The sequence below is a fragment of the Magallana gigas genome, chromosome 5, assembly GCF_963853765.1.
Source record: "Magallana gigas chromosome 5, xbMagGiga1.1, whole genome shotgun sequence".
NCBI classification, from domain to species: domain Eukaryota; kingdom Metazoa; phylum Mollusca; class Bivalvia; order Ostreida; family Ostreidae; genus Magallana; species Magallana gigas.
The window spans coordinates 35,288,704-35,306,415 of NC_088857.1; the positions used below are offsets into that span (position 1 = coordinate 35,288,704).

General features: G+C 36.7%; 1 protein-coding gene across 1 annotated transcript in view; it reads right to left on the reverse strand.

The window, feature by feature from the left end:
* Nucleotides 1-919: 919 nt before the first annotated feature.
* The window catches only part of LOC105338964 (uncharacterized), a 38,166-nt gene continuing 21,373 nt past the window's right edge, over nt 920-17,712 (reverse strand). Inside the window, exons 23-53 of the mRNA XM_066085214.1 lie at nt 17,521-17,656; nt 17,168-17,202; nt 16,680-16,821; nt 16,293-16,528; nt 15,954-16,124; nt 15,072-15,264; nt 14,632-14,874; nt 14,194-14,411; nt 13,827-13,932; nt 13,325-13,441; nt 12,862-12,997; nt 12,492-12,672; nt 11,764-12,218; nt 11,187-11,398; nt 10,852-11,081; nt 9,388-9,541; nt 9,107-9,285; nt 8,271-8,417; nt 7,458-7,629; nt 6,843-6,972; nt 6,253-6,374; nt 5,882-6,021; nt 5,543-5,690; nt 5,110-5,316; nt 4,737-4,958; nt 3,771-4,553; nt 3,392-3,610; nt 2,911-3,006; nt 2,453-2,784; nt 1,885-2,092; nt 920-1,621 (exon numbers count right to left, since the gene is read on the reverse strand). Coding sequence (XP_065941286.1) covers nt 1,332-1,621; nt 1,885-2,092; nt 2,453-2,784; nt 2,911-3,006; nt 3,392-3,610; nt 3,771-4,553; nt 4,737-4,958; nt 5,110-5,316; nt 5,543-5,690; nt 5,882-6,021; nt 6,253-6,374; nt 6,843-6,972; nt 7,458-7,629; nt 8,271-8,417; nt 9,107-9,285; nt 9,388-9,541; nt 10,852-11,081; nt 11,187-11,398; nt 11,764-12,218; nt 12,492-12,672; nt 12,862-12,997; nt 13,325-13,441; nt 13,827-13,932; nt 14,194-14,411; nt 14,632-14,874; nt 15,072-15,264; nt 15,954-16,124; nt 16,293-16,528; nt 16,680-16,821; nt 17,168-17,202; nt 17,521-17,656 — 6,360 coding nt within the window. The 3' untranslated portion in view covers nt 920-1,331. The remainder of the gene's footprint in view (nt 1,622-1,884; nt 2,093-2,452; nt 2,785-2,910; nt 3,007-3,391; nt 3,611-3,770; nt 4,554-4,736; nt 4,959-5,109; nt 5,317-5,542; nt 5,691-5,881; nt 6,022-6,252; nt 6,375-6,842; nt 6,973-7,457; nt 7,630-8,270; nt 8,418-9,106; nt 9,286-9,387; nt 9,542-10,851; nt 11,082-11,186; nt 11,399-11,763; nt 12,219-12,491; nt 12,673-12,861; nt 12,998-13,324; nt 13,442-13,826; nt 13,933-14,193; nt 14,412-14,631; nt 14,875-15,071; nt 15,265-15,953; nt 16,125-16,292; nt 16,529-16,679; nt 16,822-17,167; nt 17,203-17,520; nt 17,657-17,712) is intronic.

Here is a 17,712-nt window from a genome sequence, read left to right on the forward strand (position 1 = left end):
ACGACCGAGTAGTTACGATTGACGGGTCGTTAATGAATATTCCGAATGCCCTTTCGTTTTACTGTAACGCTGTGTAAATTTATTGACGCAAAGATTTCAAATTTATCTAGAGGCAGATCAACTATAGATAGTCCATTTGCGCTGTAGAGAACGATTATTTTTAATAATCAATTAATTTTTAGTACAATATGAAATTAAAATGCATTCGATAAAAATACTTTCTTGTACCAATTTTTGACATGACATGAATTACACTTTTTTAAAAGGTGGAATATATGTACGGACATTTAAAATATTTTTGTGGGTGAAAGTAAATCCTAATGAATATACGATGACCGTTTTCATATTTTTTAATTGTACAATATTTGACATGAATAAAATGTGATAGAAAATTTCTTAGAAGAGAAAAACTTAAGGGGAGAAATTCATTGCAAGACTTGTAGACCGCTTACTGATGGTGACGCTTCAACTTTTTCCGCTACACTGAGTAAAAAGTACGTGTGCTAGTAATAATGTACAAGATCTACAATATTTTATGGTAAAAAAAAAGCCCATCCTAAGTTAAACATGTAAATTTCAATTCTTTGGGGAACAGCTGATAAGAATATGTTTAATATTCTTTTCTTCTTTGTTTAGGGTTGTATTTTGGTAATTTGAAATCTTAAATATTTCACGGTAATAAATAATCCATTCTTATGAGAAAGACTTAAATTCTACAGTATTACAAACAATATATGTACTGTACGTAATACGTGAATGGATTTTAACCTGTTAATTCTTTGGTGAACAACTGATACACTTTTTGCCATATACAGTAGTATCAGTATAGTAATGGTTTAATTACATGTAGAAATGGTTTAATATAGTACTTATTTTTATAAGAACATTATGTACACTACCTAAAATCAAGTTCAACATATAAAAGTCTATAAAAGTTTATTGTATTTAAACTACATAAAAATATCACAGATTGCATAGGATATCAAATACTGGAGAGTGTGGATAATTTTCCATACATATTGATAATTCAAGAACTAATTTTGATGCAAAGTTCTTGTGACATTTTATTCATTAAAAAATATTGGACGGAAGAACTGATTCAAAGAAATAACAACAAAGGGGGGAAAACAAACCTTTGTATAAAATCACCACAGTATAGTATAAAATATAAATCAATAAAGTAAGAACAATTAATACTTGTTAACTAAATAAAACTTAACAGAAAATACTTTCACTGAAAGGTTGAATGACTTCATCTTCCTGAAAGCAATCTTCAGTGGGAATTTTGACCTAACATCTTCCTGATGACATCATCCATTTGATGTTCAATATTAAGCTGGTAGGATGATGATCCCCGTTATGTCGGTATAACCTCCGCCTGCTGCCATGGCTCGGACAATCATGTACACCTTTAGGCGAGACGTACTGATGATTGAGTTAGGTAAACGGAATGTAACCCTTGTAGACAGTGTCTCCTGCCATTGGACGATATCACTTCCCCCCTGAGCTGTTCCTGCAGATACCTCGAACCGCAGAAGATGCTGGGAACTAAAAATACTGTCCCAGGAGACATCAAATTCCTTGTCGCTGCCTCTCCATGTCATGGACAATTCCTTAGAAGCTACAAACAAGTATTGAAGAAGTTATCAGATGCTTGTTAAAAGTACAAACATCACTGATCCATATCTGAGGCATACTATATTTCCTTGGACGTAATGAACCAGCTGTTCAACTGAATTACATTAGACAATATCATATACATGAAATACTTTTTAAAGTTAATATAAATTGGTAAGTGGTGAGTTTTTAATTCTAATAAGACAAAATGCATTGTATCTCAATTAAAAAATTATCTTCTTCTACTAATTTAATATGTGCACACACCATCTTTGACAGGGTTGCCAGACTCCACAGTAAGGTTATAGTGTAGAGGCAAGCTACGCTCCAGTAGTTTGTTAATCGCCTGAAGGGTCACATTTATCTGCCCTTGTCCTAGCTTGAGGTTCCCTATGTTGGTAAACAGGATCTCCTGGGCATCAGAAAATGTCAGCCTTTCTCCATTCAGGTTGTACTGGTTACTGCTAACTGAAAGCTATAAAATATTGATAATAAAGATTCAACATTTTCAAATACGACAATTTATTTACTGCTGTCAAAGGGGAATAATAAACTTGTTTTTCTCCGAAAAATCAGTATTCAGGTATTTTATACCACAAAAGAAGACTTCACTTGTTGGTGATACAGAGTTTGTTGCTAGTAAACAAGTTCGTGTTATATTGAAATTTGATTAGTTTTAATGACTTGTCACAGTAGGCTAAAAGTAGGGAAACTATTTCAGAATTAATTAAGTCATGATTTTAAATACAGAAAGTATAACACAGAGATATAACTAACAGGTACAGTATATCTTATGGTTTAATTGATACCACATAACTGTGGAGTCTTAACTTGCCTTGTACTGCTGCACACCGATTTTGTCCTCCACCCCGCTCCACACAATCTTCAGGTTGTTGGTCACGCTCTGATAATAATCCAGGGCTGGGTACTCGGTCAGTGACAGGGGTAGGGTCCTGATGACAGCCGAGGCCATGGATGGGGGCTGGTCATAAATGATCACACCATCAGACGATGAACTAGAGATCAGTCCAGCATTGTTCTGACACTGTATAGTGGAGTACACCGTTTTCCCCTGGAGAACGCTGGCATCAAAGTCTTTATATGCTCTTCCATCACTAATAGTAATTCTCTCAAATCTCTGAACTTCAGTGCCTTTTGGCTGGTACCCTATAGATTTTCAAAAAAAAAAAAAAAAAAAAACTGTTACAATATACAAGTCTTGGTCTGCTTCTTCTAAAAAGTCATGAAGACATTTATTACAATATATCACATTTGAGGTGTTCAACTAGTTACCTATTGCCCATTCACAGTAATCCAGACCGGATTCATCATCAGTGACCTTCCAGTTGACATAAACTGTGCTCTCCTTCCATGAATCCAGATCCTCCCCTGTAATATCATGCATGGAAGTTATAGATCTTAATAAAAACACTTCAGTAAGAGATTTTGTTAGAGAAGAAATGTCATATAAAATTGGGATCCAAATTTGTTTGAACTTGGTAACATTTATCCATGATATATTTACTCATTGGTAATGATTTTTTTAAATCCCTGCAAAACAAGTAATCAACAAAACTCAATAAAATCAATCCTAATAAACATTGTTTAATATTGCGATATATTAATAGTTTCAATATTGGTATCATGGACTTGTTAACATAAAGATAAAGAAAGTCATTTTAAAATATGAAAAGGCACCTATAAATTATGTGCATAACTACACAACACACAAATCTCAATGCTAGCAGTGTAAGATAGATAGAAAGTAAATCACCTAAGAAATCCCCATCTAAAACTTCTTCAATATTCGGTGGAGTTAGATCCACAAGAATTTTATCCGAGTAGGAAACGCCCTGTAAACCAGCAGAGTTTTTGGCGATAGCTGTGACATAGATGTAGGAATTATGGGTCAAGGATACCATGGCATTGTATGCAAAGTTTGACAATCCTACACTCTGGAAATTTTGCAACTGTGTCCCTCCTCTGGTGTATCCTGAAATTCAGCGATGGAGCATTCAATTTATTTCATACAAAAAGTTATGACTTATCAGTCTTTTTTAAAGTACAAAGGTACCACTTACATTACACGTAATGACAAAAATATATTTTGCATTACTAGTGATAAAATTCCTCGATGAATTGCGATTACTTACCAATTGCCCACAGGTACTCTGTGATGGAACTGACATCCTCAATAAAGCTCCAGGATCCATGAACTGATCCCCACTCATGGAGGTACACCACATGGGCCTGTACATGTAATCCACTCGTTCCGTTGTTCTGATCCCTCTCCACATGGTCCACCACTGCATTATCCACATAGATCCCAGTTCTGTCATCCACACTGCCCAGTTCAAACACGGCAGACCCTTCCCTGGCCACAAAGTAGAAGGTGTGTTTGTGCCAAGAAATCTCCTCCCTGGCTGTAGACTGTCCCCCATCTCCTCTGTAGGCCTTGGTGTAGATCAGGAACACATGCTTTTTGTTGTCTACTTGAATAAAGCCTTCCTTGTTGGACTGTGTAGAACTGCTGATGGACAGGTGACTGGAGAAAAAACTGACTCGGTACAACCCTCCCACCATCAGACCACTCAGAATCTGACTCACACTACCCCTGACAAACAAGAAGGAGAGCCCATCCCTGGCCAAATTCTTGTTGGAGGAAACCACTGCAGCACACCCTCCACTGGACAAGTTCCAGCCGCTCGGCTGATAGTCCACACTCACATTACAAATGTTGGTGGCATTCACATCACCCGACTGCAACACATTAGGGGATGTCTCAAAAGATGGATTGTTTAAAATGTTGCTCCCTATGTGGAAGAGATACTGTGGTTCTGGGGGAGTGGTATCTATAGTGACTCCATCAGAGACAACCACAGTGGACTTGTAGCCAACATTGTCCACGGCATACACCTTGTTGTAGTAGGTGTTACCTAAAAGAGAAGGAAAACAATTCACTTCAAATACTAGAATACAACTGAAGCAGCGATACTGAATACAAAATACATTTCCTATTTTACACAGTTGCAGTAGTGCATGAGTCAGTCTGATAGAAATGAAACACTTTGCTTTACAACAATGTCACTGACACAAATGGTGTAATATCTATGACTTACTGTGGTTGAGGGGAGGGGTCAGAGTTCTGGAGACTGAGGTGTGTAGCCCTACTGCCTCCCACCCAACATGTCCACATTCCACATCAGCATGCTTTCTTGTGACTTGAGGGGTGGATCCAACACACCAATAGTAGACTCTGACCCCCGACCCAACGTCTGAAAACCCGTGCCAGTGAGCCGCTACAATGTCTGACTTATTCTGGAACTCCCAGTCATGCAAGCCTAAATATGACAGTAAATTTTGCAATGTTAAATTAAAATAAACAATTACCAGAAGTAATCATCAATTGTCACAGAATTGTTTGGTTTTTTTTGCAATAATAAGAAAACTTTTCATATTTCAGTCTGTTTTAAAACTGAACAGCCTCCATACCTATTCCATCAAACACTATTCCCTCCACAGGCTTGTATTTGTCTGGCTTGAATCCGTCGGATGACTCTGTGTGATGGATATCAGAGAATCCGTAAGCTAGAACATTACTATAGTAGGTGATTCCTGGCAGGAGGACAGAGGACCTCATCACATCAAATGAGGTCTGTGTCCCTGGAAGGTCCTCTCCAATGTCCATGATGTCATGTCCTATCATGCAATTAAATACTTGTTCAATGTGACATATCTTTATGAAGACACAAGTATCACTTAAAAGGCAAAGTTTTTCTCGATTTCAGAGGTTACAAGCTTTAAACTGCAGTTATTGTATTCATAGGCATGTGAAAATCATGTTAAGAGCACTCACATAAATTTCATGTTATTTTCATGGGAATTGACTGTATATGGACAGAATACATGTATAATGAATGCATACCTCCCGGATATGTGCTGATGTACAGATGGAAAGTTTTGATTGCATTCTCAGCATCCAGAAATTTGTTCTTCCATTCAACACTGAAGGGATAGCCTCCTTTCATAAAGTCTTGATCTACAAAACTGCTTCCTAACATTTTTTCTCTCACCTGCAAAAAAGTAATACATGCAACAGTAATTTCATTTATAGTTTAATAATTTTCCCATTTTAAAGGAAAAAGAATTGTAAAACAAATTGAAGCAATAGTCTAACTCAATAGTTATTTACACGCCATTTTTTAATTTGCAAATGACCCAAACATAATTTTAATAATATTCAGAAGTTTATTTTATTACTTACAGCACTGCCTAATATGTTTGTGACAAAAGGTCTCTGAGTTGCAATAGTCACACCATCCGATTTAAAAATTGCAAAGGTGTTTTCATCATACCAAACTTTTACAAAAAAGGAATATTTGACTGTCTCCTTCAAGTAAACCCCTGCAACACAATTTATACACATTTAGATGTAATGAATTGCATTTAATAAAATTTGCAAACCACAAGTTGTATTTTTTATCATTCTACAATATTTTATCATTTAGCGTAAAAGAACACTTTCACAGCATACCAAGTGAATACATGCAATTTTGAAAAAAAATTAAAAAACCAACATTGCATTGTCAGTGCTTTGATCTGCAATGTAATGATAGGCCTTGTATATGTGTATACCTTGTTCAGTCTGGAAGATTTGCTTCAAATTCTGTCCCGCATCATGCCAGATCCTCTCTGTGGCCTGATTAAAGACACCCTCTGGGGAGGGTTTTTCAGTGTACCCCACACTCCACTGGTACCTGAGATGAAAATGAAAGATTCAATTATCTACATTTTATCTTTATTCGCATTAAAAATGCTTACCGGTATTTCATATCCAATCTGATTGATCATTGCTAGGCATACAAGGAAAGTTGTATGGAGAAGACCTGTTCTTCAAAAGGTAATACTTGTGTATGTCATAAATAGAGTTGGCGAGTCATTACATATAGTACACTTACATGTACAATAATGCAGAAAACAAATACTGTAGTAATCTTGCTTTACTAAATACATTTTTTCCCTTTCTTCCCAAATCTTGCTCTCAAGAATATATTGTTATGGTAGAAGTTTAAGCCAACAATAAAGTTAATGTTAAAGTCTCTTGCATGATTATACATGTAGGCTTTTTTTCTCTCTAGATAAGATAGGGAGACCAGTAGACATTATAAACCATCACCTTATATAGGTAAACAGTATAACACACTGAGAGTTCTTTGACAACATACCAATCTGGAGCATCTCCAAAGTTGTTGACTATAGCCCAGCGTCCCTGTAGCACCACATTGGATGGAGTGTAGTCTACATCCTCTGTCCCACTTCCTGCTACATCATACACTTGTAATATGTTGTTCTGATCTGTAAAAAAGTATTACATGTAGTTACATGCCTCAATAACTTATAACAAACGTTGATTTTTTTATGATGATGCAAATAAGTAGCTCTATGCACCCAGTTTTATTTTAAAATGTCAGGGCAATATTTATTAATATGTCAAGTATCATTACATTATTTAACATTAAAATTTAAACAGAATTAGAGCAGGGCTTGCAAAGCTGCTTTCTGACTAGAAAATAAGAGAGACATTACAACTAGATAATAGCCCACCAAGTTCAACTATACTGGCTATATGAGCTAGACTAAAGTAAGTAAGACTACTGATTATTAGAGGATAGGTCTTGACTAAAACCAAGGAGTTCTACAGACTTTTAGAGGACAATTCCTGACAAGAAAACTAATGAAATGACTACTGACTATACGGGACCATGTCCTGGCTGGAAAAGGAGAGATTTTTGAGAAGAAGAAGGTACAAATTTAAATACAAAACAGGAGAAATAACTGACTACTAGATGAAACATTCTGACAAGCGGTTCCTGAGGGATGACACAATTTGTCCTGCGGTGCACACACACAATGACCTTCACAGGTGAAGGCCACACATCGCCTGGTCAAGGACAGGTCACCACCTGGAATTTTCTCAAACTGAAAGTGAATTATGGCACTTTCCAACCCCACCTGGAAATAATGAAATAATAAAAATGCCAGATTAATTATTGATCCCTATCAATGAACTCTAAAAATAGATATAAATTGAATGTTTTCATAAAAGTTTGGAAAAAGGCTTAAAAAAGTTGTTTTTCAGGCACCACATCATTGTTTGAAATGCTGCTGTATTCATTATTTCACTACTTTTATGAAATAGGAAATAACTCTTTTCTTTTAGCAATTAAATTTGAACAATTAGCTTATTCTCTTTAAATGGCAATACCATTAACAATGCAACAGTATTTGAGACAATGTGTCAGTGTCTGAGAAACAAATCATTGAATATTTTTAGCCTTATTGTCAAATCCTAGAGGTTTGTGTGAAAAACAAACAATGTGTTCATTCAAGATAAAATAAATCCTGAAAATACAGGTACATGTACTTCATTCTCTCAACATTTCATTTCTGATCCAATGGAGAAAGATCAAAGCATAAAACTAATAAACCATGTTGATTGTAATTTTTGAGAAATAAAGTGCACTGAAATTGTTGAAATTTAATTGAAATGAAATTGCTAACAGTTTATTTAAAGAAAATAATTTTTAAGAACTTTAATGATTTATAAAGTACGTAAGTATACAAATTTAGATACCATGTCATAAACATTTTACCTTGTTAACTGCCCACATGGTGATGTATACAAACTTCTGGTTGGCATCATAGTTACTGGTCTTCACCTTAGCTGTCTGTACAATCCCCTCATCATACTTATCCTCACCAGATTTTGTGTATTCTACTCGAGCAGGTGTACCTGGCTCCTGATGTTATAATAAAGAGGTATACAAAAACTTGTCTTAATTCTATCAAATGTCCAAAAAATGGCAATTTAGACTGCTTTTTGGCACAACAACATATAGAAAAAATTCTATTGTTCTTTTTGACAAGCTACAGAGAATTTGCTCGATATAGATGCTATAAATGCATATAATTTTGTACTACATGTATTTGGTACATTATGTAATTTTTTAAATCCAGAATCAAGAACTATGAACTGCTAAATAAGAACACGTACTACCACAACCTCTTAATCAAGAAACAATATATCAAAGTACTAAATACCACTGATATTCCAAAGTATCAATATCTTTATTAAATCAACACCTCATTGAGGTCAGTGCCCATGAAGGTTGAGCCCACATTGATGTAGCAGTAAGAGAAATGTATCAGTCTCAATATATATAGTACCTCATTAAGGTCACTGCCCTTGAAGGTTGATTGAGCCCACATTGATGTAATAGTGGGAGAACTGTATCAAAGTCTCAATATATAAAGTACCTCATTGAGGTCACTGCCCATGAAGGTTGAGCCCACACTGATGTGGCAGAAGGAGAAGTGTATCAAAGTCTCTATATATAGAGTACCTCATTGATGTCACTGCACATGAAAGTTGAGCCCACATTGATGTAGTAGTGGGTGAAGTGTATCAAAGTCTCAATATATAAAGTACCTCATTGAGGTCACTGCCCATGAAGGTTGAGCCCACATTGATGTAGTAGTGGGAGATCAGAGAGTGAAGATCAACGAATCCTAACCAGGCCAGATTGACGGCTGTCTTCTCCCACGTCATCCAGGCGTCACTGTGTCGGCTCAAGTTGGCAGCGTGGTCTGTTCTCACCGCAAACATTCCTGTTCAACACATAAAACATACATAGAGGCACTGTTTACAAATATTTTGCTATGTGAAAAAGTGATGATCAATTTTATCATGACAAGATAAAATTCTCTAACCTCTGGATGGTGGAGTGGTATCTACCATTATACCACTGGTTGTAGCAGTAGTGCAGATCTGAGCACCATTACAGGAGATAAGGTTAACATAATAAGTCACACCATCATGTAACTTCAAACCAGTCAAGATGAAATCCCTGGCTATTCCATTTACCTGTAAAGGATTTCAATGTAACGGGAAAAAAAACTCAAGCTTTTAAATCAAGAGAAAGTCACAAGGTACCTTAACAACCGGAGGCCAATTGGCCTTAACGGTCACATGAGTAGGATATATGTATAACCCATAAACAAACTTGTCGAGGAGTCTCATATATGCATTTAATTAGGTTTCATTCTATGCATTAACACCAGTCCTATACATCCATTTTGGCCCTGCCCTAGAGTCAAAACCCATACTGCAGGGGACATGAAAATTAAAATTTCAGCAGAAGACTTCCTGGTAAACATAATTATAAGTCAGTTTTTTAAACAGATGTGTTAGAATTGAGAAGAAAATTTTTAAACATTATATGCATTAACACTTTATTGCAATATTGCCCCCTCCCCCCCCCCCCCCCCCCCCAATATCCTGAATCCCTAACCCAGGGGCCATAAATTTCACAATTTAGGTAGAGGAGTAAGTGGACATCATAACCATGTATCCAGTATTTTGCCCACATGTGTGGGAGTAGAGAAGAAGATTTTTTATGATTTAATACATTTTTACTATATGGCCAGATTGGCCCCACCCTAGAGCCTGAACCCCTAATAATCATGAATTTCACAATTTTGGTAGAGGGCTTCATGGACATTATAACCAGGCATTTAGTTTTTAACAAATATATATGGGAGTAGAGAAAAAGATTTTCTACGATTTAATACATTTTTACTATATGGCCATATTGGCCCCACCCTAGAGCCTGAACCCCTGACCCAGGGGTCATGAATTTCACAATTTTGGTAGAGGGCCTCATGGACATCATAATCATGCATTTAGTTTTTAACAAATATGTATGAGAGTAGAGAGGAAAATTTTTTAAGATTTAAAACATTTTTAATATATGGCCATATTTGCCCCACCCTAGAGCCTGAACCCCTAACCCAGGGGTCATGAATTTCACAATTTTGGTAGAGGGCTTCATTGACATCATAACTATGCAACCAGTTTTTTCCTCACATGTGTGGGAGTAGAGAAGAAGATTTTTGAAAATTTGGGTTTTTTTTGCATATCTGGCCCCACCTGTGGCGCCCCAGGGGTTGTAGAGCCATGAATTTCACAATTATGATTCCTCTTACCATAGATATGCCTCACACCAAAAATTGATAACAATTAGCCTTGTAGTTTTTAAAAAGAAGTTAAAAATGTAAAATTGTTAACGCACGATGCACGTCGCACGACAACAGACGAAAACGGATAGCAATAGGTCACCTGAGTTTAAAATAAATTGCAAAGATTCCACAAATATCTACTTGAAAAAGCTTTACCTTTGTAGATGCCAAATCAAACTCTCCACCCATGTGAGACTTAATGGAGAGATACTGTCTCTCAATGTGTGATTCAGCATCATTCACTGACCATTCCACCTTCATCAGTGTCCTGTAGAACTGTGTACCTGGTACGAGACTGAAGGACGAGGCAAACTGAGGACCACTAGATATGACGGGAGCAGTTGTGTCAATCAGGAAGCCATTGGAAGTGGAGTCTGTATACAACCCTGAAATAAGAATTTTGAAAATTCAATTATCATTTGTTAAAAAATGAGTCATTCATCATTAACAGAGTCATATGTTGTCAAGTAGAGTACAAAACCTTTACTGACCAGCATTGTTATAAGCCCTGACAGTAACATAGACTCGCTTTCCAACAGGCAGTTCTGGGGACAAGTTGAACACAGCAGCAGTGGTGGTCAGGTGGAGTTTCTGGGGGGAGAGGATATCATCTCCTCCCACAGTGGTCCCTGCCCACCAGACATAGTGGTCAAGACCAGACTGGGGGTCTACAAAGCCGTGCCACTTGGCTCCAAAGTATGTCCTGTAAAATACAAAGTTGATTTCAGAAAACAATTCAAGAATTTATAAACCATTGTCAAATTACTGGTAACAGGAGAAAATGCTAGGATAAACATTGAAGGATGGTACTTTATAAGACTAAGTTGAAATAATATCCTTATTTTCTGGTACATTTCACAGACTGGACATTACCTCATGGAATGATTTTATGGTCTGGCCATTACTCGATAAACTGGGTATTACCTGATGGACAAGTAACCAGTTTAACTGATTATTTCCTGAAAGATTGGTAATTACCTGATGGACTAGTCTTTACCTACGGCTGATAAACTGGCCATAAGGTGATGAACTGGATATGGACTGTTTACCTGACAGACTGGTCATTACCTGATGGACTGGTACTCTGTATCGTGCTCCCTGGTTCCATCCATCACCAGCCCCACACTGGGGGGACTGTTGTCCATCATCACTCCATCAGTCATCACAGTGGTGCAGTAGTCAGCAGTGTTACATGCGGTCAGTGAGGTGTAATATGTCAGTCCCACACCAAAGTGGACATGATCCAGCTTGAAGGAGCTGACAATCCCGATACCTTGTCTACCGATGACATCATCACAAGACTGACACGTACCAACGCTGATGTAGTACTCTTTAATGGCAGAATGGGGGTCATGGAATCCCTCCCAGTACACATTTAAGGCAGACATGTCTGTCTGGAAATCAATATCTGCTAGTTCAGAGCCTGGCACCCCGTCATAGATATGGCCAGCTATTGGAGGTGAAAGGTCAACAATGTAGGCCCAGGAGGTGGCTAATGACATCAGTCCTGCCTTATTTATTGCCTAAACAAAGTAATAAAAAATGATGTCTACTTCTTTACTGAACATGGACATGCTTTACTTTACACATCCATGTATAATGAAACATGCATAATACTGCAAAATAACCATCTAAACAAAGAGGTTCACAGGCAAATATTTCAAACTACAGTGTATGCAATGTTATTTTAAGGACCATCCTGAAAATGTTGCCATTTAATTTTATGACAATTTTCTTCAAAGATAATTATTGGAATAACCCCTATAACTTTGAACTCTATTGCCTGTCTTTAGTACCTTGACAGAAATGTAGTAGGAATGGCCCTCTTTCAGATCCAGTGGATTGAGCTTGCTGTTTTCTCCACATTCTGTCTCTTCCCGTGTAAACTCCATGATGTCATCATACCCGGGCTGTGAACCAATGGACCACATGTAATAGTCCACAGTGCTCTCTGGGTCTACAAACACCTTCTTCCAGCTGTATCAAAACAACTACGATCTCTGTATACGGTCCGCTGTTGGAAACCTCCACTTAATCTCATATCTTACAGGGTATATACATGTAAGCGAGATCAACTGAGAGTTTCTGACAGTGATTGTAAAGTACTAAATCAACAACAATGAACAAATTGTAAAAGGAAAATATCATCAGCCCAGTTTTCCTTACCAAGCCTCTATTTCGGAGTTGGAGACAATATGTCTTCCTGATATTGTAATGGGGTCATCAGACTTCCTTGGAGGAGTTGTATCCACGACAACAGGGTCAGAGGTTACAATGGTTGTTCTCCCAGCATAATCCATAGCTTTAAAACAGAACATAGTTATAAAAAAGCTATCATACAGTGAAACTATTTTAAAGCTTCAGATATGCAAAAGTCATTGTAAAAATATTTCAAAAATAAAAAAAAATTGAAATAGACAATAGAAAAATTAGAAACATTTTGCAAATACATGTATAGAAAGTTGAAACTATTACAGCCAAAAAACCAGACCAAGCATTTTAATTTACCAAAAACAGAACTGACACAATAGCAAAACATACAGTTAAATACAGTGATGGTTACAATTTTTAAAAGCCACAAAAATTATTTAGAATTATACAGATACATGATAACAGTGAATTAGCATACCTTTAATCGTGGCATAATATGTGTGTCCACTTTGTAGAAATAGACCATGTAGCACCGCATGGTTCACCACCCCAACACTGTGGAAAGCCACCACATCATTTCCTCCCACACTGGTTCCTACAAAACAAATAAGTGTACAGGGAAATTCAGTACAATCTAACCAGGACACAATGTTTACTATATAGCACATAACTGGTGCAACACAATAATTCTGTTATCCAATATTGGTGCACCACTAGCATTCTCTTTGTCCATTGGTGCAACATTAAAATTCTGTTTGTTCATTGGTGCACAAGTAGCACTATGCTTACCCATTGGTGCATGATTTATTATTCTTTTTGCCAAGGATATACCATGAGGATTTTGATTCCTCATTAGTGCCCTACTAGGTTTCAGTTTCTCAATTAGAGCATCATTATGACTCAACACAAGTACCCCACAAATATTATATCTTAAATGACAGAAATATTCTTGTGTGGTTTGAAATCTTTAGACACTCTACCTATGCCAAGTTGATAGTCCTGAATGCCTGAAGAGTGTGATATGACAGTCAGTGACTCTACATCTAAAAATGTTTCCCAGTTGACGTACATATCTGTTGTGGATGTCTGTAAAGCAAAGTGAATGTCAAATCAGTTATTAAAAGTATCTTGGATTTTTTCCCCATGTATGAATGTATGAGAGTGTTTTCATTTGATATACTATTTTTCCCACATATGGTACCTGGTATAAAAAAAAAATACAAAATCTCAGAATCTTATTTGATACTAGTCTATTCATTAATAAATTTTAGATTTCAATTTTTTGAAACAGTTTCTACATATACATACACCTGTCCTAAGACTTATTCAAATTCCTTGGCAACTAACCTGATACCCTGTCCCTTCAACATTGCCGATCCACACCTTCCCTGGGGTAGGGGAGGTAAGATCGACCACCACTCCATCAGTACAGGTGTTCAGTTCAGGTAAGACTTGTGTCCACTCCTCAAACTTGATCTCTGTGTACTCTGTGTGGATGCAGATTTTGTATCTCTGACCATGGATCAACTCCCCAGGCTCAAATTTGAAGTTCACAAATTCGTGTCCTAAAAACAAACCATGTTATGAGTCTCTCTCTCTCTCTCCTCTCTCTCTCTCTCTCTCTCTCTCTCTCTCTCTCTCTCTGAAGATCAAGGTAATTTCATTTAGGATCATCAAAATATTTTTCTATAAATATTATGCAATTTCAAATCTTTGTCCATTTTCTTATTTTATAGTGTCTTTAAGGTAAAAATAATCTACTTTATTTACAGAACATAAACTTGCCTTCCACTGTAGTACATTTAATGGCGTCTGGGTGGCTACAAGGATCAGGCAGAGACAAGGAGTTGGTCTGTTGATAGTAGGTGGTGGAGTCCATGCTTCTGGCGTTCAGTACAGCCACCACGTAGGCACGGTATCTCAGCTGTGGCCACACGGCTGACAGGTAGTTCTTGTTGGGCGTGTAATCTTTGTCTGGTTCTTCCCAGCGAGCATTCTTCTCCAGATAAACTGGTAGTCCATACCCATCTGAAGTCAAATAATGATATTTTGTACTTTTCATAAGAATAACTTTTTCAAAAAAAACAAAAATTTACCCCATCCAAAACAATGAGAGTGATGATATAGGATTGATGGACTTTTCAGTAATGACTTTGGAAATACACATCAGTTAATTGGTATAGGTAGAGATCATTTTATCACATGTAACAGACAAAATGTGTAACCTCTGTCTCCATCTGGTTTGCCCACAGCATCCAGTACATGTTTAGACTTGATCAGAATGGGATCAAATGCTTTACAGTCCTTGATGTCCACAGACACTGACGAAAACAGCTTGGCCTTGTTGTATCCACGAACAGCCAACCGCCGGCATTTGGAGAAGTCAAACTCCCCTTCCAGTTCCACATCAAATTGCATCTATTTTTTATTAAATACAATGCACAGTCATTAAGTGAATTTTAACAATCTATGGAATTAAAAAATATACTTTTCTACTTTATGTACAATGTAGCTACTTCCAAAATTCATTAAAGGGGCATGGTCACGATTTTGGTCAAAAATCATTTTTTCGATTTTAATGTTTACAATGCTTCAGTAAGGCCTTTTTAAATAGGCAACCTAAATTTGAGTGGCATTTGATGAGTCATAAGCGAGTTACAGAGCTTACCGTTCTTCGCTATGTAAACAAAGCGTTCATTTACATTTTGAATGTTGAAGTGAAATTTCCAGTTTTAGACCTTAAATGAATGTGTTAATCGTTAGGAACTGTTTATTTATGTTTAAAATGAATAATTAGATAGACAAACCAGCTTTAAAAAGATTTTTTACTGGTATATTGAACCTATGTAAACAAAAACAGGGCACGAGCCTTGTTTACCGGTACATGACAAAGAATTGTAAGCCCTGTATCTTGCTTAAAACTCAACGACTGGCACCCAAATTTCATTTGATCATTAGAAATGCATTTCTAAAGCATTGCAAATAATAAAAACAGAAAAATAAAATTTGACCAAAATCGTGACCATGCCCCTTTAAACTGATAGTTCAAACTTAAAGATAAATGACATTACAGATGTATGTCATGTATGTGTGGTCAGTGACCTTACCCCTTTCCCAGCAAGAGTCTCTGTGACCCCTGTAACCTCCATCCAGATTGTGTGAGTTCTCCCAATGTGGGCATTGTCTGTAATGGCCCACTCATATTTATCTATCACAGCATACTTTTCTGCTTCATCTACAATGTCTGGGTCATAGAACTTATCCATGTTCACCGCAATCTGAAAAATTGAAGAAAAACAAACAACTTTAATAAGATTTATATATATACTTTTAGGTTTATGTTCTGCATATTGTCTTCAAATTCTTATTCATGACTCCATAACTTCAGACCATCTATACAACTGTCAAGTTTTGATATATGCTTTATTAAATTATTATTCCCAGACCTTTTCTGTAGAGCCTCCACTCTGGGTTGTGTTTTGATGTTCCACAGTTATCTTCCCTTGGGTGGGAGGGTTGGCCAATACCAACACACCATCACTGTACAGAGGAGCATAACATGTGGTAATGGCGCAGAGTTTGACAGCCACTCTATACATTCTCCCTGGCTTTAAATCTAGATCTGTAACTTTGGCTTCACTGTGATCACGAATATGTTCATACTCCCTTAATGTGGTCCACACTACAAAAAACATATACATATTTAATTTTTTAATGTGAAATAAAGGTGTTTATTATTTTTTAAATAGCAGACAATTCTAATTCATAAATAATAAATTACCCTACATGCAATATTCATGTGCACATGCGTAAACATAAAATGACATGCTTACTTCCAGAAAGGGACATTTCTTCTATAGCAAAGTGTGTATCTGGAGTGTAATAATCCATATCACTAGGAACCTCCCAGTAAGTCTTCAGTGTATTTGTGGAGGCCTGATAGTCTATATCATCCCCGCATCTCATCCTGTTGTCCTATAAATAATAGCAGTCGTATCAGCATGAGTATACTTTAAGTATAATCAAACTACAAGTCAATTCTGTTAGAAAGCTTTCTCTAGTCTCATGTTGTAAAAGTGGTTTTTACCCTGGTGGTTAAGTACACGTTTTCTTCAGTCAAACAATACGAGTGGGTAATATCAAAATACGTGGATGGGGGATTTACCAAAGTTTTATTTTTTTACCATACATGCCGAGGTATTTTCTGCGCTTTTAAGCTTACCGCATAACTAGTGCTAATTTCACCCACACATAAATATTATTACCACTTTTACAGTATAATGTTTAATTTCAACAGATTACAGAAATCTGATACACTTACCTCAAAATGGTGTTTAAAACGGGTCCCATCATCAACTGCAAAAAACAATATTACAAGAGTTCAAAACGAATACGATAACAAATCATGTTCAACATCTATATATGCTCCATTCAGTTTAACAGCAGGATTCCATGGAAGCTTTATGTGTCGGTATAAGATAGAATAAGTAACAAGTATCCCATTTAACACCTGTGTACATATACATGAAAATATACCTGTCGTGATAAGACAAAAAGCAGAAAATGTATATGAAAGTACATGATTTTGTATTCCCTCAAACCTATGTACACATACATGAATATGTAAATAACACATGTACATAACAACCGTGTATGTGTACACTTTGGACATACCTGTCGTGTTGCAGGGTTCCCCGTCCTGTACAGTGATACCTGACAACACAGCTCCGTCCTGTACCACTGTGACCCCATCAGAGGTTAAGGTCACACTTCCTGCCAAGGTCACTGCTGTTACTGTTACATAGTAAGTCTGTAAAGAAAGGAGATCACATGAACATTTACCAGTGCCTGTAAGGCAATTCTGTA